The sequence below is a fragment of the Rhincodon typus genome, chromosome 28 (genome assembly GCF_021869965.1).
Source record: "Rhincodon typus isolate 14 chromosome 28, sRhiTyp1.1, whole genome shotgun sequence".
Lineage (NCBI taxonomy): Eukaryota > Metazoa > Chordata > Chondrichthyes > Orectolobiformes > Rhincodontidae > Rhincodon > Rhincodon typus.
In genome coordinates this window covers 29,327,091-29,349,120 of record NC_063359.1, presented here as the reverse complement: position 1 = coordinate 29,349,120, position 22,030 = coordinate 29,327,091, and the positions used below count along the sequence as shown (strand labels likewise).

The 22,030-nt window shown below is 39.2% G+C and overlaps 1 protein-coding gene across 5 annotated transcripts in view; it reads left to right on the top strand.

Annotated features, from left to right (window-relative positions):
- The window catches only part of LOC109915370 (TNF receptor-associated factor 1-like), a 33,908-nt gene extending 18,152 nt beyond the window's left edge, over window positions 1-15,756 (top strand). For 3 of the 5 annotated variants that reach the window (XM_048613331.1, XM_020514983.2, XM_048613332.1), the window contains 6 exons: window positions 3,506-3,598; window positions 4,926-5,000; window positions 7,642-8,052; window positions 9,404-9,581; window positions 12,833-12,981; window positions 14,323-15,749. In XM_048613331.1, coding sequence (XP_048469288.1) covers window positions 3,554-3,598; window positions 4,926-5,000; window positions 7,642-8,052; window positions 9,404-9,581; window positions 12,833-12,981; window positions 14,323-14,544 — 1,080 coding nt within the window. In that variant the 5' untranslated portion in view covers window positions 3,506-3,553 and the 3' untranslated portion in view covers window positions 14,545-15,749. Of the gene's footprint in view, window positions 1-3,505; window positions 3,599-4,925; window positions 5,001-5,875; window positions 6,077-7,641; window positions 8,053-9,403; window positions 9,582-12,832; window positions 12,982-14,322 lie in introns of those variants that run through there. The other 2 variants (XM_048613330.1, XM_048613333.1) reach the window with 2 other exon arrangements.
- The last annotated feature ends 6,274 nt before the right edge of the window (window positions 15,757-22,030 follow it).

Genomic DNA, 22,030 nt, shown 5'->3' with positions numbered 1-22,030 from the left:
ACCAGGTGGAGGTGAGAACATGCCTAAGACAAAGGTACCATACTCCTTTGGTCACCTGGTTAAAGCAGGTGTGTAGGTCAAAAAAGCAGTATCAAAAAATGGTGCTGATGAGCCATTTTTTAAAAGTTTAACAGACAAATTAAAATTATTAAATAATCTTTTTTAGTATGGTGAATGTGAAGAGTTGTTTTCAGTATGGTAACATCTCCTACAGGTGACAATGAGTTAACTTAAGCATAATTAGTCATTGTATATTTAAAAACAAGTGAAAGAATCTTCACTGAATTTTTTCTGCAGCTGCTGCTATGTAAAGTATTCCATATTGAAGCAATATATCGTTTGGCAATATAATTTTGCCCAGGATCCAGCCAATTGTTTGACACAATTACTTAAGTTTCTCTGTGAAATTAAAACCATTCCTGCAGGTGGTGCTGTGAGTTGCAGAGAAGCAGGATTGACAATTGAAATTCCTGCATCAGAAATAAATTACTACCTGTCAACATTATCTTTTCTTACACAATTTATGTCTTTTCCTCCTCTTCTCCTTTCCAATTTTTATAAAAGGTTTTTCCCCTCTTATAACTTAATATCTTGTACTAAGCAGTATTGCCATACAAGAAGGCCAGCTGGAAAAAAACAGTAAAACCTGCAAATGACACAAGCACATCTTGTGTACAGTACTTCAAAACAGAGCTCCCAGTATGACCAGTATAGTTATTTCTAATTATTACTGGATTTTTTCTGTTTCTTTTTCCCTCTGTGGTACTTGCAGCTGTGTTAATGGTGTCCACAGCTGCAGCTTTTTGTGAAGGAAGAGGAGACGGTCTGGATACAGGATGCTTTGAAAGAAAAGAGGAGATTTTCAAAAGGCTGCCTGTACTTAAAGTTGATAAGTCACTCATTCCAAATAGAATACACCTTAGGTTACATAAATTACATTCCTACATTACAACAATGACTATTCTTTAATAGTTGCATAGCATTACGAGATGCTCAGACATCATGAAATGCATTATATAAATTCAAGTCTTCCTTTGTTTCAAGGTTGCTTAGGTTATATAATATATTACAGGAGGAGAAATGTCAGAGGTTTTGGCCACAATCTTCAATTGGACCTTTGATATGGAGGTGGCATCATTGCAAAGGTCACACCAATGTTCAAAAGGGGGAGAAGGATCAACCTGGCAATTACAGGCCAGTCAGTTTAGCATTGATTGTAGGGAAGCCATTAGAAACAATAATCCCTGGAAAATAATCAATAGCATTTTAGACAGGGGTAAGCTAATGATTCAGAGCCAGCTTGGATTTGTGTATCATGTCTACTTTACAGCCAATTTCTCAACTTGCTATAATATTGATACCAGCTGAAATTGGCTAAGCAGGTGTGGTAGTATTGAATGAACAGGGAAACTCTAATCAATGAGGCAATCATTTTAATAGTGCTTTGCTTAAATGTAAAAACAGTCCTATCCACCCGCACACAATGGAGTTACCTTTCAGCATCTCTCCTATTACCCTCTGTCCTATCTCAATAACAATGTGCACGTCTGCCCATTTTTCCACCCCATTTGCAATGAATTCTCAGGACAAAGTTGCAATAAAATTAACACCTTTTATTTTTCCTGATATTGTACATTTGTCTCCAGATTTCTTCATCATGTCCTTCTTCTTTGTGGTATCCTACTGCTGAGAAATATCCTCTGAGTGCTTCAGAATGAGAGGATATATTGTGGTTACTGACACTTGGACAGTAGTACCTGGCTCTTTGAATAGATGCCAATGTTCAACACTACCTTATCAAGGACAATTAAGGATGGGCAATAAATGCTGGCCCAGCCAGTATCATCTGCATCCCCTGAATTAATTAAAAAAAACTGTCCTGAAGCAAGAAAGGCATGTGAATAAGAACTGAAACATTTCTTGAGGGTTTTACATCATTCCTACATGATACACCAATCTGAGGTGAAAGTTTTTTGTGGTATGCTTTATAAAGGCAAAGCCTAAATATCTCATTTTACAATTGGTCTGAGCCCTGAAACCTTTTTCTTATATTCCTCACAAGACTCGTAGAAATAAGGGACAATATTTGTTGACCAGTTACCTCTGCCCAGACACTTTTCAAAATGCTTATAATAGGCAGTTTTCTTCAACTCCAACAAAGGTACTCTTCTTTTGTTATAACTTCAGAAGTAACACTTTGAGCATGCTTTATCCCAAAGGGACACTGCTGTTCCTGTGTTTTGTGTCCTAGATTATGCAACAAGTGATGTTTGAATTCTGCTGGCATTGATTATCTTTTCCATTTCAAGTGCAAAATAAAGGCAGGCAACAGTCGTCTAAGAGCTGCTTCTTTACCAGAAGTGCCACTCCTACAATTAGAAAATTCCTGGTGTTTGTGCCAGTCCATTTATGAATTTAGGGAAAGAATGGCAAAAAAAACTGACCTCAAGAATGTCTGAATTTCCACCAAGTTAACTCTGCAAGTGGAATTTGGACTCAGTGCAATGAATTGGAATATGTGATTCCTCTTATAACAGATAACAGATTTGCTGTTCTCTATCATCAATAATTTTCACAACAGCAACTTGCAGAGTCTCCTTTAAAACACCTTCTAACTATTAACTCAGAGATAGTAAGAACTGCCGATGCTGGAGTCAGAGCTAACACAGTGTGGAGCTGGAGGAACACAGCAGGCCAGGCAGCATCAGAGGAGTAGGAAAGCTAACATTTCGGGTCGGGACCCTTCTCCAGAAATTTGAGGTCAGATTTCTGAAGAAGTGTCCCAACCCGAAACATCAGCTTTCCTGTTCCTCTGATGCTGCCTGGCCTGCTGTGTTCCTCCTCTTTCTAACTATTAACCTTCATGTTGAAGGACAGGAAGACAGACACATGGGAATGTGAACATCTGTGTACGCCCCTCCAGGTCACATACTGTCTTAATTTGGAATTATATTGCTACTTCCTTCATTGTCACTTAGTAAAAGTCCTAGAACTCCCTTCTAAATAGCACTGTGGTGTACCTGTATCAGATATGCTGTTTAGTAATTTAATACTGATTAGCAAATGACTCCACTCTCATTTATGATCATAGACAGAGCAGGCATGACAATATATTAAAGCCACACAATATAAATACAACTTTCCTCTTCAATGCTATGAGGAAATAGGCATAGAATTACTTGTATGGATCTAACCAATTGTATGCAGAATTTGAGGAATTTGAAACAGACCAAACTAGTTTCTGTTTTATACTTACATAATGTGACTTTTCTTACGTACCTGGTGAACAGAAGGGAGGAACAATTTCAAATCAGTTGATATTGTGTACAAGTGTGTGAGAGTAATCGTTCCACTTTATACAGCAAAGCAGCGAAGGAAGAGCAGTTACCATTCTACTAATGGATTTTCCAGAATTCCAGTAAAGTCTGACTTGAATGTAATAGGCAGAGTGAACGTGGTACAAATGTTAATTGGCATTCTTTTTATCATGTCTTTGCTCACACAGGCTCATACAATAGAGGTGTACACAGAGTGTAAAGTTCAGAAAGAAACAATGGATGTGGGTCTGTCAGGAAAGGTGAAACTACCAGATGAGAAGGTACCAATTAAAAGTTTCAAATAAAAAAATTACGTTTCCTCTGTCACTTTCTTACAATGCAATGTACATTTTAGATCAAGGGTAAAAGAATAAGATAAAATTCAATAAAAGCGAAATACAATATTCACTGGAGACCTAAAATAGAGTCATAGAATCCCTACAGTGCGGAAAGAGGCCACTTGGCCCATCGGATTCACACCCACCCTCTGAAGAGCATCCCAAACCCCCCACCCTTTCCCCATAACCCACATTTACCATGGCTAATCCACCAGCCTGCACATCCCTGGACACTATAGACAATTTCCCATGGCCAGTCCACCTACCCGGAGCACCCAAAAGAAACCCACGCAGACAAGGGGAGAAGGTGCAAACTCCACACAGACAGTCACCCAAGGCTGGAATCAAGCCTGGGTTCCTGGCACTGTGAGGCAGCAGTGTTAACCACTGAGCCACCCCACAAGAGAAAGCAGAGCTAACTTTGAGTCTGTTATGGATCTGCTTCAGAACAATCAAAATGAACTGGAAACATAAACTCTGTTTCTCTCCCCACAGAAGCTGCCAGACCTGCTGAGTTTCTCTGGCACTTTCTGTTTTAATAATAATTTACCAAGTACTTGATTCCATATTTACTTTTCTACCTATGTTAGGATGGTGCCAAAGTTGAGCTTCTTTGTTATATTGCACGGTCTGTATCATACATCCCTTGTTAGTGATAGAGATGACATCCAGGTCTGCCTTCATCTGAAATCTGACTTTGAATTTGAGAAGCATGTTAGAACATTGTAGTGATTGGAACCAGGTTGACCTCATTGATTATGAGGTCATTGATTGGGGTTATTAACCTGGGCTAATCAGGAAAGCCCTGGCTGACTAATATAACCAGGAGATGAGAATCTCCTCAGTTCAGGTGACTGACTCTGAGCGGGCTGGACACAGTCAGTGTACTGTGCACAAGTAAATAAAGGGTGACTTGGTGACGGGATGCCGGCCTCTGTGCGGTTATTTCAAGCCTCATGTTGCAGAAATAATTATTTTTTATAAGTCTCGAACTTCCTCCCAATGCATACAAGTTTACTATATTTAACTGCCTTCTCTGTAATTTGGTTTACTAGCCTGTTCTGCCATTATGATTGATATAATCAATATATACTGAAGATCAGTTATACAGGGTTTCATGTTGAGGCTGCAATACATTAGCAACAAGCCTTCCCTGATGTAGTAACTAACAACAGCCAGAATTTCAGGAAACTTAGTGCTCAAAGTAAGAAAATAAAGCATAAGGATCATTTATACTATTCATTAACAGACTAATGAACACTTTTTGCAGCTTGCTGAATCTGAAGACAAAGGTTTCAGAAAGAAGAACAGCTGCTGTTTCAGAACAATAGGGTGTAGGTTTAAGGTAAAACCCCACTTAAACTGTTTCATTAAGAATGGTACAGAAATGCCTATTTTTGAAATCCTGTTTTGAGAGCCAATGCTGAAACTGCTGTACATGCTGCTCAAATTGTTGAATAAAATGAGCTGTAGCCCTGAAAATGTGCCTCTCGAACCCCTGCCATCAAGGTTGCCCTGGGGATGAAGGCTATAATTCTGCTTTGTGCCTCTGCTACATTTGTTTCATTGCTATGGTTGACTTCAATCAGAGTGGAATTGAAAGTTTCAGGAAACAAGACAATTGAGAAGACTTGGCATGTGCTAAAGGTTGCCAGTGGGCTGTTACTGTAGAAATAGCTTTTTATTCTTTGAATCTACATTTTAGCAAAAACAGATATTAGATTTATCATACCCTGTGGCTATGGAATCCTTTTAATTTTGTCCCAAAGTAAACAGAATTTTATCGCCTACGCTTCAAATGTTAACAACACAATAAAATGTAAACAGGAAGTCTGTTTACAATTCTCATATTGATACATAGTACATCATTGTACCTTGTGACTTTGTAGTTCATAAATTAGTCAGTCATTAGATGCTTCTGTATGAACAGAATTTCTTGCTTTTTTTTGCAGAAATTATTCTTGTGGTTTTAAAAAAAGTCCCAGCTGTATGTGAATGAAATCAGGACTTTCTGCCACATCCTGGGAGGAACAAATATGATCTGTTAAATTCAGATAAAAATATAGGGTACTGTTGATATTCTAAGCAAACCAGAGTGCTGAGTAAGTCCAGAACATTTTATTGTTGGGGCAAACCTAAAGGAATCAGAGTGTGTAGAGATACAATTTATAGAACTAAAGTCAATTCTGAGCTCTGTCCACTTGTCATTTGCAGAAAGATCTTTTGGAATAATTAACATGCATGCAGGAAATTCAAGGAAGAATGAGAGAAAGACATTCCCCTGGAATTGAAAAAAATAGAGTTTGTGAAATTTCTGATCAGCTTCTTCAGGCATGCTATGACATTCCTCCGGAGGAGGTGAACATGAACCCAGACCATCTGGCCTAGAGATAAGGAACATACCACAGTTCCAATTTTTATGTATGCACAATTATATCCTCAATTATAGTGCTGATTTGCACACCAGATCAATCTTCTTAACCATTCCCGAAACTCACCTAGCCTCCACCTGTTTCCCTTTGCTGGCATTGTTCTTCTATCTATGTTCGTCACAGATATCCTGTAGCTGCAGCTATCCTAACTGTTATCTTCCTGCTCTACATGCCGCATCTGACAACACCAGGCTTAGGACATTGGAGGGAAAACTTGGGGCAGGTGGAAATATTGTACCATTGAGTGAACTGTGGAGTTTGGAAGTGCTAGCTTGTGACTGGACACGTGAGGAAGGTGTAGACATGATATTGTGAGCGGTGAGAAGGATGTTAATTTTTGGTCCTATAATTGTCCCCCTCTCTCCAATATCCCCACCCCCAGCAACAGCACCACCACCACTTTGGTACAAGATTTGGGAATGCTCTGAATTCTGATCCCACACGCTGCTAAATGCTCAAAGCACCTGGTCCCTACCATTAGTAGCAGGTTCAAGGCTCCTTCTTTCCCTGAAGACACTTCCTAAATCAACTTCAATATAACAATAAGATGCACTATCTTTAACAGTATAAAATATTCCAAGACACTTCACGTATGGCACTGAACCATACTAGGATGAATGCCCAAAGACTTGGTTGGTGAGCATGTTTTAAGGAGTGTTGTAAAGAAGGAAAGCATGATAAAAAGGTACGAGATTTAGGGTGGGAGAGCCAGACCTTAGGTCGTTGACAACCGAAAACTTGGATATCAATGCGAATGCAATTGAACATTTGAGATTGCTCAAGAGGTCAGAAACAAAGGAACACAGATATCTTGCAGGGTTGTGGAGTTGGACGAGATTGTGGTGATTGGGAGAAGCAAGGCCATGGAAGGATTTGAAAACAAGGATGGAAGTTTTAAAATCAAGGCAGTTCTTAACTGGGAACCAACATAAGTCATCAAGCACAGAGATGATAGTTAGCAAGACTTGACTGAAATTAGGCAACAGAATCTTGGATGATCTCAGAAGATAGTAGACTGGTAGATGAGTCAGGTAGGCATTAGGTTGGTCAAGTCTAGAGCTAAGCATGGATAAGGTGTCAACAGCAGCTAAGCTGATGCAGGACAGAATCAGGCAATGTTATTCAAGTAGAAATAGATCATTTTAGTAAGAGATGGGTATATGATTGCATGCTCTTTCAGGAGTTGAATATGACACCAATATTGCTCACAGCTATGAAAGTGCAGAACTCTCACACCCCAAAATCCTTCTTTCCTGGTACAGCGAGGTCAATTTCCTAATGTTGTCATATATTACAATTTACTATGCCAATTCTGCAGTATCAGGGTATCTCCCTCATCAATTCAAACCTCAGGAGCCCTGAACTTTGCCACCAAATTTAGGATTCTCACATCAAGAGTACAACACAATGACATACTACTTATACATGCCAGATTTCATGATCTTCCTCTTTCTGTTAGATCCAAAGACTTTTCCTAATAAAGAAATTAAGTAGCCTCTATCATTGCCATAAACCTTAGGGGCAAGGTAAAGCTAACACCATTTTCTGTTTCAGGGAGGGAAATCAAATATGCAGCAACATGAGACTGGATCTGTTGGACAGCACCTTAATCTTTTAATGGATGAAGTCATGAAGCTGAATCAGAAAGCAATTTCTGCCAATCTTCAACCAGATATGTCAAGAAATGTAATGCAATTGGAGGCAGAAGCTTGCAAAGTTCAGTCGAGCATCATAGACTTTAAGAAAGTGCACCAAATAAATGAAGTCGGAAAAGAACTGCAAGAATTCTGCAAGCTGAAGGAAGAAACAAAACAGTGTGTCACAGCTGTTGAGACAAAGTTAACTGCATTTCATGATGCACTCACTGCATTATCGAGCAAGATTAACAAGTACTCAAGAATTGCTACTACTTTGAATGGGAAAATACTGCTTAGTAACCAACAGTTTATTGACGTAGAAGACAAGGTTAGTTAAAATGTTAATTTACTAAATTCCTTCACTTTTTTTTGTAGAAGGGGTTGTCTTTCCCATATCTATGCTTAGAGGATTGAGAGCTAACCAACATAGTGAAATATATAAGATAATAAGGGGACTTGATAAGGTGGATGTTACAAGAATGTTGCCCCTTGTGGGAGAGACAGGAACTAGGGAACACAATTAAAATAAGCAGCTCCCATTTGAGACAGTGATTTGGAGAATTTCTTTCTCTCAAAGTGTGTTTAGTCTGTGGCATCCTCTGCCCAGAGCAGCCAGCTTCATTGAATATCACTAAGGCTGAGTTAGGTACCTGTTCAGGTGTCAAAGGGTGTAGGGGACATATAGGAAAATGAATTTGAGGTCACAATCACATCAACCATAATCTTGTAACATGGCAGAGCAGGCTCAAAGGGCTGAATAGCCTACTCCTGCTTCTAATTTGTACCTCTATGTGCTTGTATGTAAATTATATTTGACACCTTAAATGAATAACCGTTGACTTTGGTAACACACTGCTTTGGTATTTACGCTGCACCACTTTAATTGTTCTTTATAGTGCGACTTCTGATATTGTACTATTTTCAAACCATTATATTGACAATATGGTGATTTGAGTCCTTCAAATGTCTGCCAATTCAGATTTAGAATATTCCATTTAGCATAACTGTTTTCCATTTGTTTTTTGTTGCCCGTCTGCCCCCACACAGCTGGATTTATACCACCTTTGCTTTAGAAGGCAGGAGGTACTATACTTGGGTACTCTACCAATTAAAGATTTTAGTTTACAGTCTGAAAGAAAGACTCCCTCCCTCGTCGGTGAGGAACTTCAGCAAATATTAATAAATTTTCAAGATACCATGTCTTAATTGCCAAAACAGTTATTAACAATCTGAAGGACAACCCTTATTCCTTTTCTGAATGGACAAGCCCAGGGAAAAAAACTTAATTTTTCTGCATTTCTTCTCACCATTTTAAAGCCTCGTGCAGCAATCAAAGATTTGAGGTTGTGCTGATTGAAGGCTTAACACTCCCTAAAATCTTACTGACAAGGTAATCGTCATGGTTGTCTAATCCACATAGCAACAAAGAAAGAGTAGAACAAGGGAACTGCTCTTACAAAGAGATAATACTAGCACAATGGGCCAAATTATCTGCTTCTACAGTTCTGACTGCAGAGAAAATAGAAACAAAATCTCCGTTTGATAATGCTTAATTGAAGGTGATATTTTATGTTCTTCTATTTAATGTACTCACCTGATAGTTACTAAATTAGTACAAATCTGACTCAGTAAACGTTTTCACTAACAATTATCTCTTTTGATATTATGGTTCCCTAAAGCTGACAAATGTTGAGTCTAGATTGTATCAAACAGAGCAGGTTATACAAAAGACTGCAGCACGAATGATAGCACTGGAAACAATGACACAGACTGGCATATTCATCTGGAAAATTCCTCAAATTAAGCAAAGATTGCAAGAAGCTATTGATGGAACAACACCTTACTTGGATTCTAGTGGTATGATGATAACATTAATTTCTGTAGTATATCTGAAAATTCTAGCATCTTCCAATAGTTTTACTGCATCCATTTTCGGCATCTCTCTCATCAATCTTTTTTCACAAGCACTCAGCACTTTTTGGTACCTTACTAAAATAGCCAAGTGAACCTGAACAGAAAATGTGATTATGGGACTGTGTTGTAGCTGAGTTTGTTCCTTTCCTCAATCCATTTTTGAACCCTGATATTTAAAGCAGAGATAAAGCACTATTCAGGGAGAGAATGAGAGCAGGACAGTGAAGTTTACTTTGGATTGCCTTTGAGGTAAGGTTGCCATAGTTCTAGATAAACATAAGGCTGCTCTCTCATTTGAGAGAGATGACTGGTGGTGAGTTTAATCTGATGGTCATACATGTGGGCAAGGGACAAATTTGAGAAGGTGACGTCAATTGGTAAAGGAATTGAAGCCACACCATTCATATTACTAAATACCACAAACCAGCCAACCAGTCAACTGAGTTGACCAAAAATACAACAAATTAAATGATCTCTGCTACAAATTCCAGTGGTTCTTCTCTGTCTGTCCTTCCAGCAGGAGTCACTGGGCAGCAATCAGGAGTGATTCCTCTTCTCTAATCCAGAATGCTTATGTCCAATAATACTGTAGAGATTAACTTTGTTTCCTTCAAGCAAAGATCCATCCTAGAATGAAGTAAAAGGTTTTCTATCTTAATCCACTTATTTTTAGTTTGTTTTGTGTGGGGAACTTCAGCAAATATTAATAAATTTTCAGGACACCCTGCCAAAACAGTTATTAACAATCTGAAGGACAACCCTTATTATTGCATTAAATGTTCTCTATACATGTTATCAGTATTTGTCCCATGGCATTTCTCACAAAGAATCAGAGTATATCCTACATAGAGGTGTTGTATAAAGAAATGCATAAAATATTATTATCAAGTGTACTTATTCATGAAGTGAAATTGTCTCCTCATGCTTTGGAAAGTAAATTTCTTGAGTTTTGATTTTACTGCAAAATATCAGAGCAGTGAACTGGAAAATTATTATGTATTTCTTTATACATATACCAAATTTTGATCTTTTCCTTTTTAAAAGTGATTGATGTGAATTTGTAGTTAAAGGTACTTATCTGCTGTTTAAGAGCACCGGGAAGGGGAAGGATGTTTAATGTAACAGGCTGAATGTACTAGTTTGTCTTTTCCTGTGATTTTTCTTATGTTATTTGTCTAATGCTCTGAGACAGACCTGGACTTTGGTAGCACTGAAGAAAGCTGTAATGTGCCGACAATTGGATTCTGGGGTTTGCTCGGACTTTGGTTAAGGTGCCATTGTTTCACAATAAAGCTGACAGACCTCAACCTAAGATCTGAGATCTGCTCTTTCTGCTCTTGTGTCATTTTTCATCTATGATGGTGTTCTCCCAGGATAGAGCCTTGAACATTGGAGGTACTAAACAAGATATTCACAGGTTTTCATTGTGCTTTTGTAGCATTTAGAAGTTTTAAGCCTCAAAAGCATATATCATAATTGGACACAAAACAGATGATGAACTTTCATAAAACTATTTAAAAGTCAAAGGCAAAAACATACAAAGAATTGATAACTTGTCATTTGTCACCTAGTGGTCAGAGCCCTGCAACTGCAATGTGACCACAAAAGTTGCCCAAGCTTTTAGCATCATGATAAGTTTGGCACTTGTGAAAGCTTCCAGTGTTATGGTGCTGACTTTAAAGCTTGACTCCAAATAATGACAGTGATCTTAAGGTGAGTAAAACATCCCACTAAATCCATCAAAATAGTGAAATTGGGTGGACCAGGGTAATATCTTCTGGGCCTTGAGAAGGTAGGCTTGAGGGCAGGAAGGAAACTTAATTAGGCAGGATTAAAATAGACCAGGATACATGCCATCTTCCCACTTCTGCCTGAAATAAATTCTAGGTGGTAAGATCCAAGCTCAACCTTTCTGTCCTGCTGCCAGTTAAGGCTCTTAAGTGATCAACAAATGACCATGTAAGGGCCTCATCCCACCCAAGCTGTAATTACTCCAGCTTCAAGTGGGATGCTAAAGAGCCAACCTATCTAATCGGTAGATGTTCTTTAACTGGTTCAAGTGGAAAACTATCTGTAGCACTAAACTGGGCAGGCTGTCAGTTGAGTTTGGGGGTGGGTCCTTCAATCTGCACTAATCTGGGCATGATCAAATAATTGGACCAGGACAAGGGACAGCCAGTAAGAGGTATCTCTTGCCCTTGCTTCCAAATATGCTATAATAGAATGAGTTCCCTGATTGGTGTTGCTAATCTGGTCCAATCAGGGAGCCCTGGCTGACAGATAATAAAATGTATATCAGAGATTCTGGCACTCTGAGAGCTGACTCTCAAGAAGCATTATTAGAGTCAAAGGAGTTTTTGTGTGTAAATAGAGGGTGACTTGGTGACGGGATACCAGCCTCTGTGCAGTTGTTTCATGTTGCAGGTGATTTCCTTTTAACAGATGTGCATATATCCCATAGTGTGGCTATGGTGAATGGGGGGGAAAGAAAAACAGGAGTGTTTTGCCAAGCAGAACATAGTTATATGCCCCATCATACCACTAGCACTCACTTGAGGCTGGGCATTCTCATTTCCATTGATCTGAGTAAAAGAAGAGTGTACAATATGATGCCAATCATATGACAACAGAAAATGTGACAAACTTGAAGTTCTGATGTAAGAATACTACTATGCTAACTAATTGTGCACACAGGAAATCCTCGCGGTATTGTTATCAGTTGAAAGTACTGATTTAATTATCTTACAGTTCTAAAAAATTACAACTCCTTATGTTATCAATTATTACCTTCCGAAAGAATGCTATAATTGTATGGGAAAAATTGAAATATGACGTGGTTGAGAGTGTCCTCTGAAAGCCTATTTTAGGCAGCACTTCCATATCTGCTTTCTGCTCTTTTCTGCTTCTTAAGGATCTGTTTTACTTCTACTGCTATGAACATTGATCAGAGGTACAGCATCATTACTATATATCTTCAGATAATTACCTCATCTTGCTCACTGCTGTCACTTTGTTATTGAAAATCTATTTCAAGCAGCATTTATGAATCTGGGGAGCACAGTCATCACTGTTTGTTGCACCTATTGTAAGGGTTGTAAACCACTCCACACAATGACCTGATATGTTCACCGTATAAAAATATAATATTATGAAGAAGATATATCTAAATATGTTTATTCTCCATTATTTTGCAGAATTTTACCTTTGCAAATACGGGTATAAAATGTGTCTTCGAATATATCTCAATGGCCATGAAGAAGCACAAGGATCATATATTTCACTTTATTACATTTTGCTCAAGGGACAGTATGATGCTTTGATTCAGTGGCCTTTCAAAGAAAAAGTAAGGAAACATGGAACCACACAGGTTGTTTGTAAAAGCTATGGTGTAGGAATCCTTTTGCTAAACTTATTAGCGGGATGAATTTCATCCCCAATTTGTTTAAATGTGAAAACATTATGACTTACAAATTCGAGCATTCCCTATCCATCTACAAATACAAACCAGCCATCTAGCATCCAATACTGCAAATGATGCAGAAAATAGGGATCCAGTGTGCCCATGCTTGAAACTGCCATCAGGATCTTTTCTACTGTATACCTGGCCCTGGAAGCAAAGTGATTTTCATCCTGCAGCCCCGGATACTGGGACAATCCTTAGTGAATAAAAACTGAAAGATTTGAAGATGCTGTAAATCAGAAACAAAAACAGAAATTGCTGGAAAAGGTCAGCAGGTCTGGCAGCATCTGTGGAGAGATATCAGAGTTAACATTTTGGGTCGAGTGACCCTCCCTCACAACCCAGTTCTCGAAACTGGGAATGTTAACCCAAAACGTTAACTCTGATTTTTCTTCACAGATGCTGCCAGACCCACTGAGCTTCTCCAGCAATTTCTGTTTTTGTTTACAATCCTTAATGAAACACTTTTTCTCCTGTGGAATGCATTTACACTACATATGTCGATGATTTTGTTGTCATATTGGCAATGTGTGTTGATTATGAGGCCTTGAAGTCTTTGGCCATTCAGGGCCATGGCACATCTTTTCACAGCATCAAGCCCCAAACAATATTCTATTAAATGTAAAGACTGCAAAGCTGACTGCAGTACAGGCTCCATTGCAGCTATACTCATGAAAGACAGTTCAACAACACTTGCATTTATTTTGTGTTTTTATAACAAAAACACATGCCAAATGACAAATATGGAGATTAAGACAGGTGACTAAAATTTGATTGGAAGAGACTGGATTTAAGAAACTTTTTCGAACATGGATTGGGATGAAGAGGTTTAGAAAAAATATGTTCCAGAGAGTTGGACCATGCACATCGTGGTGATGCATGACAGTTGGAGAGGATAGATTAAATTTTTAATTTAATAGTTTAAAAATTTTGATCTTCCCTCAATAAGCATCATCCCTGCCTCAATCTGCCTGGGAAAAAGAGCAAGGGAGAATCCAGTATGATTCCTTGAGGTAGCAAATCATCTATTGCAGCAAAACAGCACATTTCTATAGCTAATTTATCCCTCAAACAGAACATTATTACTGATCTTTTGATAATTGAGATGGCAGACAGTGGATTAATACTTGTGGCCTAGCATTTTCTGGCCTTTTTGTTATTGTTATTAAATAAATAAATTCAGACAACAGTTCTAGTTCAGATTGTGTCCTCCTTTCTTGGCAGGTGAAACTTGCTTTACTAAACCAGAGAGATCGACAGCAGTCCATTCTGAAGATCTATGTTCCAAATGAGCATGACCCAGCTTTAGAGAGACCTGGAGAAACTATGAATGCACCACGTGGCTTTGCCATGTTTGTGACCTCGTTTGAATTCAACCAGCACTTCTCCGAGTTTGTGGCCAGTGATGAAATGTTTGTGAGTGCAGAAGTCATCCAAGTAAATTGATTATTAAGTTCTACATTGGAAGAAGTCCATGATTTTGATGTTAGGTGACACAATTAGTACTTATCACTACACGGGTAAAAAGTGATGTATAAAGTATGTAATTTTGCCATTTCTGAAGAAGGGTCTCGACCCGAAACATCAGCTTTCCTGCTGCTCTGATGCTGCCTAGCCTGCTGTGTTCCTCCAGCTCCACACTGTGTTATCTCTGACTCCACCATCAGCAGTTCTTACTATCTCTAATATTGTCACCTGTTCTTTTGTCACTATAGGATAATAGTAAACTTAATGATCAGGATATTTTCACAGAAAAACAAGTGATAAGACATTAACAAAACACTTTAGATTGAACAATGATGTATTTCAGGAATTAAAATGAGGAAAGTATTCATAATATTGTACTATCGGTATAATGTGCTCACTTTTAAAAGAAAAGATTGTGATTGAGGAGGAGCATTCCCCAAGCCTCCTTGATCTGATTGTTCCCAACCCTCCTCCTTATGTTGCATTTTAGTGAATAGTTAGCAGCAGCCTGTCCATCATGCCCCATAATTCCTGCCAATTGGTTCAATGTCAGATATTCATGCCTACAGAAATACAGGAGCATTCTGCCTATTTGAGAGAGCATTAATAAATCCATGACACTATTTCAATAAAACCAAACAGCTTCTCTGCCCAACATTGTTCCCTCAAGCACCATCACCAGAAAACAGATTAGTTCTTCGTGACATTACTGTTTATGGGACCATTTCATGTGAGCAATATTTGCAACATAAGAACATTTCAGTGCTCTCCAAAGCCATTGCATGTGCATTACTTCGGGTAGAAATGAGAGATGTGATAAGATGCCATATAATGGAAGTCCCTTTTATGACATTGTAATATTACATAAATTGTATGCTACAACTCTAATTCATGCAAATGTGTCACAGAAATACTTATGAAAAAATGAAACCTTTGTTCTCTACTGATTTACTTCAGGGGAGATACATAAGGTTGATCAGGCTTAGATTTGTCATTCTTATTCTTTTCTTTATCACAAATTGTTCTCGTGTTGATGTCAACAACAAATTTTAACTGTCTGAAGAATAATTCTTAAAAAGCTATAAAATATGTTTTACAAACCAGGTAACGTTTTAACAAAAGTTGTGATATGTTTTTAATCTGCTACTGCTGGACAATTTTATACAGACCAATAAAAACATGTTAAATTGAGCATGTCACCAGCACCAGAGGTTATTTGTTCATTTCACATCAATTAATTTCTCAGTCATCATAATTTCAAAAATGTTTTTTACAATTATTTCATCTTTTGTTTCATATTAGGATGTTGCTGGGTATGGAAGGTTTGAGTTATAAGGAGAGGCTGGATAGGCTGGGCCTTTATTCACTGGAGCACACGAGGTTGAATGGTGACCTTATAGAGGCTTATAACATCATGAGGAATATAGATAAGGTGGATGGCATATGTCTTTTCCCTAGGGTGGGGGATTTCATGACTAGGGGGCATATTTTTAAGGTGAGAGGAGAAAGATTTAAATAAGACATTAAGGGCAATTTTTTTTAACACAGTGTGGTTTGTACATGGAATGAACCTCAAGATGAAATGGTGGATGCGGGTACAGTTACAACGTTAAAAAGACATTTGGATATGTACATGAAAAAGAAATGTTTGGAAGGATATGGGCCAAGCGCAGGCAGGTGGGGCTAGTTTAGTTTGGGATCATGGTTGGCATGGACTGGTTGGACCAAAGAGTCTGTTTCTGTGCTGTATGATTCTACGACTCTAGTTGTTCAATGTTAGACTTTGCAGCTTAAAATGCTAGTCTGTTTTAAATTTGCTCCCTGTGAATTTAATGGGACATAATTCTCAAACAATAATAATCAATTTTCTTAAACTAAAACTCAGCAAACACACAACAATTACTATAAGTAAAAAGAAAATGTATTAGAAATATACAGTAGGTCAGGGACATCTCTGAAAAGAAACAAGTTTCACATTTTAGCTCCAGATGATGCTGAATATTTCCAAAATTTTCTGCCTTTAGATTTCCAACATCTAGAGTATTTTCTTTTTTGTGCTGTAGGAATTTACCATGCAGTGGGAATTAATGAAATCCAAATTCAACATTGATGCAAAAGAGGAGCTGCTAAGGTGAGCACTTACTTTCAAGGGAGCAACAGAAGTTGGACCTGTGAGGGAGCATATTCCAGGGTAGCTTACGTCGGCCTTTTGGCTAAGATCAAGTGTAAGTTCTAGGTTGCAAGTCATCAGATAATTTTGGGATCATTGCTGATTCATAATTGGTCGTTAGAGGATCATTGGTTGAGCTGAGCTGCTCTTGGCAGATCTTTATGCTGGCTTCAGCCTGGACCAATTCAGTACACAGCCAACCATAAGGCCATAAGATATAGGAGCAGAAATTAGGCCATTCAGCCCATTGAGTCTGCTCCACCATTCAATCATGGCTGATAAGTTTCTCAACCCCATTCTCCCGCTTTCTCCCCATAGCCCTATCAGAGCTATGACCACCACAAGTGCCCAAGCCCCAGACCAGGATGTCTGGAACACAGTCAGGGTTGCGAAACTGAGGCTGTAAAAAGTCGAGGAGTGATATCAATAAGGTCATGAGTTGATTGCTGCTGAGTAGCTGCTGTTACAGACTGTGTTCAACCCAGTAAGTTTAAAAATGTAAATGTCTAAACTGGCACACGGCAAGAAAGGAATTTATATTCTTAGGAAAGGGAGCTAAGAAGTGAGTAAGAGTGAAGAGTTTCTACTTTTAGTTTATAGTTCAGTTATAAATCCTCAGTTTAAAGTTACTTGTACCAGGCTAAGGTTAAAGTGAGTGACAATAAATAACATTGAAGTAAGTCAAATGATTTAAAAGAATAAAATTAAAGCATGGCAGGACAGCTCAACCATGTGGAATGCCCATCCTGTGGCATGTAAGGAGTCATGGACACTTCTCATGAACTGGATGAACGTATATGTAGGAAATGTGACTGGATGCACAAATTTGAACTTCAGGTTTCAGAGTTTGAGCAGTGGCTGGACTCACTGAGGTGCAACCATGAGGTACAGAACTTTGTCGATAGCACAGTCAGAGAGGTGGTCACAGCACACGTTAGGGGCAAGCAGACAGTCAGGGAATGGGTGACCACCCACGTGTCCATGAGTACCTGGCCAGATTGTATAGCAGTCCCCACAAGTCCCACTTACTAGCCAGTTTTCCATCCTGGATATCAGTGAGGGCGATAGATCCTTGGAGGTGTGCAGCAAGAACCAAGCCCGTGGCAACTCATGTGGCCCAGCTGTACATGATGACAGAAAGAAAAGCAGAAGGGCAGTACAGAGAGGTGATACTTTAGTTAGGATAAAAGACAGGCTGAAAGGTTTTGTTACCTCTTTAGTGTTAGTGTGATGTCACAGATAGCTGCAAGACATTCTTCTGGGGAGGTTGAACAACCGGAATTTGTAGTCCACGTTGGTACTAACAATATAGCTAGGAAGGGGTGTGCTTTTGAAATCAGACTTTAGGGAGTTAGGTAGAAAGTTAGCAGGCAGGACCTCTGTAATCTCCAGATTTGCATGGCTGGAAGGATGTTGCAGGATAGAGGGTTTTAGATTCCTGGAACTGGCTCCGGGGTAGATGGCACCTGTACGAGCTGGACGGCTGCATCTGAACTGAGTTACTTGGGGGGGGGAGCGTATTGCTCAAGATTTTTGTGAGGTTTTAAACTAACTCAACAAGGATGTGGGAACCAAAATATTAGAAAGTAATACAAGGGTACACAAAGTGCTAGGAGAGGCAGATGACGCCAAAATAAAGAATAGTAGATTGTTAAGTGAAGTTGGAGTAAGGACGAATGTAATGAAGTCTAAAGCAGCGTTACAATGCATGTATGTGAATGCATAGTGTATACAGTTAATAAGATTGGGGAGTTACAGGCACAGATTGCCTTGTGGATTTTGATTTTGTGGAAATAATGGAGACCTTGCTTAAAAAATGGTAGATCTGGGTTTGAAAATTCTTGATTAAAAGGTTTTCGGAAAAGATAGGAAAGAAAAAGAGGAGGGGTCATATTTTTGGTTAAGAAGGGGCATTGCCATACTGGAAAAGATGTTTCAGAGGATTCAATTAATTTGGCTATAGCTAAGGAATAAGAAGCTTGTAAGTTCATTGCTCAGTGTCATATTTCAACTAATAGGTACCAAAGGATATCAAGGAACACATTTACAACGAAATTACAGAGAGGTGTAAACATCATGGAGTAGTTACAGTGGGGGACTTCAATTACCCTTTTATTGACTGAGATAGAGGTAATTTAAAGAACAGCAAGGGATCAGCTTCCCTACGTTGTGTTCAAGAGAATTTCCTGCAGCATTATGTGTCCAGTCCAGCAAGAAAGAAGGCATTGTTAGACTTGATACTTGGGAATGAGGCAAGCCATGTAGGTGAGTCAGCGGGGGAACATTTGGGGGACAGTGATCATTGTGATATAAGGTTTAGGATGATGGTGAAAAATAACATTGGCCAATCCAGAATAAGAATAGTCAACTGGGGGAGAGGAGACTTCAAAAGGGCAAGAACAGAGCTAGGCTGGACAGACTGCAACCAAAGATTAATAGGAAAAACAAGAGCTGAACATTGGGCTGCCTTCACAGGTACAGTTCAGGTATATGCCCTTAATAAGGAGAGGTGGGCCAAACAAGTCCAGAGCTCCCAGGAAGACAAAGGAGAAACTGCTCCCACTTTTAAATGGATTGAGAACCAAAGGATTGTAGTTTTAAAGTGTTCTGCAAAATTAGCAAAGGCGAGGTAAGAAGAAATCTTCTAACATAGCATGTAATTAGGGTCTAGAATGCACTGCCAAGAAGTGTGGTGCAGACTGATTCAACTGATGCATTCAAGGGGTAATTGGATGATTATGTAAATAGAAACAATGTGCAGGGTTCTGAGGAAAAGGCAGGAGGGAGTGACACTAAATTAAAATGCTCAGAAGCTGGTACAGACATGATGAGCCGAATGGCCTTTTTTTGCACTGTAGCAATTCCATGATTCTGTGAACGTAGAGGGGAAAAAATACCCAGCAAATCATTTGAGAAGAGTAACAAGGGAAATTTCCAATCTATGAAAGTACCAAAAGCCAGATCTGGGATGTACTAGCCGAGGTAGTTTTTCGGTAAAGGTTGGTTACTATGAGTATACACAACAATAGTAGAGGGAATGAGGGGGATTCCCCTCCCCCTCCCCAACATTAGACCTGGTACCAACATAATTGCCCTGATGATAGAGTAAGAATCTTTAAATTAGAATCCATAATGGAATTTCAATGTCAATAATTTTGGACTCTTCCCACCAGTTGTTTGCTTCATGAAAGACATGTAATTAATTAATTCTGCTTTTGATAAATATGTTCATCTTTCGGCTTGAGTCTTTGGGACTTTCTTTACCTTTGAAATCCAGTAACTTTAAAGTTATTACCTTTTGGAATTTGTATTAAATGATCAAAAATACGAATACCAATGTGCTTCCTATCTTGATTGTTGGTTTAAATGGTGCAGAATTAACAGATGATTTTACAGCTCTATTTAAAATCATGTTCATGTAATTCAGTGAAATATTTGTTGTCAGTCTCATACGTTTCCATTTTTAACTTCATCCACTACACATTGTTTGTCTATTCTACACTCCAGAAAAATTCCTGCATTGAATTGGCCCACTGACAACAGCATAATAAACCAGGCAGTTTAACAAGATCCATTTGCATTAATTCCAAAATTCAGTTAGGATTATGCCACCAGTCTCAGTTACCTGTTGGTGAGGTGATTTGCTGTAACACTAACTGTAATAAAGCAGTAAAACTGTGGGCCCAGTTCAGGATATGGATAAAATTACCTTGACATATTACACAACAGCAGTATTGCTGGTATCCATGCCAATTGTACCTGTACAGCATTTTGGCATTTATAGCAATGGCTTATAGCAATTTCTAAAACAAAAAGAGAAATTACTGGAAAAACTCAGCAGGTCTGGCAGCATCTGTGGAGAGAAAGCAGAGTTAATGTTTCGAGTCCAGTGACCCCTTCTTCAAACTGATTGTAGGTAGGAAAAAGTGGGTATAGATGCTAAAGATGCAGTGGGGGAGGGGGGAGATGGAGCCCAGAATAAAAGAAACATAGCTGGGCCGACAAAGGAACGGTTAAAGGTTAGCCCGGGAGAATAAATCGTTGCTAATGGGGACCAATAATCAGTTCTGAAGAAGGGTGACTGAACCCAAATCGTTAACTTTGCTTTCTCTCCACAAATGCTGCCAGATCTGCTGAGATTTTCCAGCAATTTCTGTTTTTTTTTCCTTCTGATTTCCAGCATCTGCAATTCTTTGGTTCTTTTTGCTTATTTTCCGATCCTTGCACCATTAACACTTGAGCTGTCCAAAGTTTTCTCATTGGCCCTGTCCTCTTCCTCATCTAAATCAGCCTTTATATGTTCCATTGACACCAGGATCTACTTCTCAACCACCTTTCGACTCAATGTATTGCCAAAAAGCTTGTCCAACTCTTGAAGCTATGTGCTCTTTCACTCAGCCTATCACTTTAAGTGGGGGAAGTCTGTACTATACATGACATAGGTGACTGTTATTTCATCACAGAGAATAGGGATTTCTACCCTCATGTGCTCCAAGACTTATTAGCATTCAGTCTTTAAAATATTTCTGGAGTATCTGAACAAACGAACAATATTAGCATACAAGGAGACACATCCTTTTGTCTTCAGAAATTCTCCAGAGTCAAAAGCAACTCCCAAGACTGCAACAGACTCGCAAACAGACCCAAGTCACATTTAGTGAGGCTATCTCATTGATTTCAATATTTAATACTTTGCTATGCTTAATAAAATGGTTCCTGTAGTCTAATTGGTGAAAATTTCTGCTTATGAAGTGGGAGATATCAGTCAACCATAAGCTTCCCCAGTGGGGCATGTTTTGGGTCCTACAGCACAGGAGCAAAGAGGGGTATTGTTTATGTGAGACAACAAGGTGCAGGGCTGGATGAACACAGCAGGCCAAGCAGCATCCTAGGAGCAGAGAGGCTGACATTTCGGGCCTAGACCCTTCATCAGAAAACGGGGAGGGGAAGGGGGTTTTGAAATAAATAGGGAGAGAGTGGGAGGCGGATAGAAGAGGGACAGAGGAGAGGATAGGTGGAGAGGAAACAAACAGGTCGAAGAGGCGGGGATGGAGCCAGTAAAGGTGAGTGTAGGTAGGGAGTTAGGAAGGGGATAGGTCAGTCCAGGGAGGACGGACAGGTCAAGGGGGCGGGATGAGGTTGGTCGGTAGGAGATGGAGGTGCGGCTTGAGGTGGGAGGAGGGGATAGGTGGGAGGAAGAACAGGTTAGGGAGGCAGGGACGAGCTGGACTGGTTTTGGGATGCAGTAGGGGGAGGGGAGATTTTGAAACTTGTGAAATCCACATTGATACCATT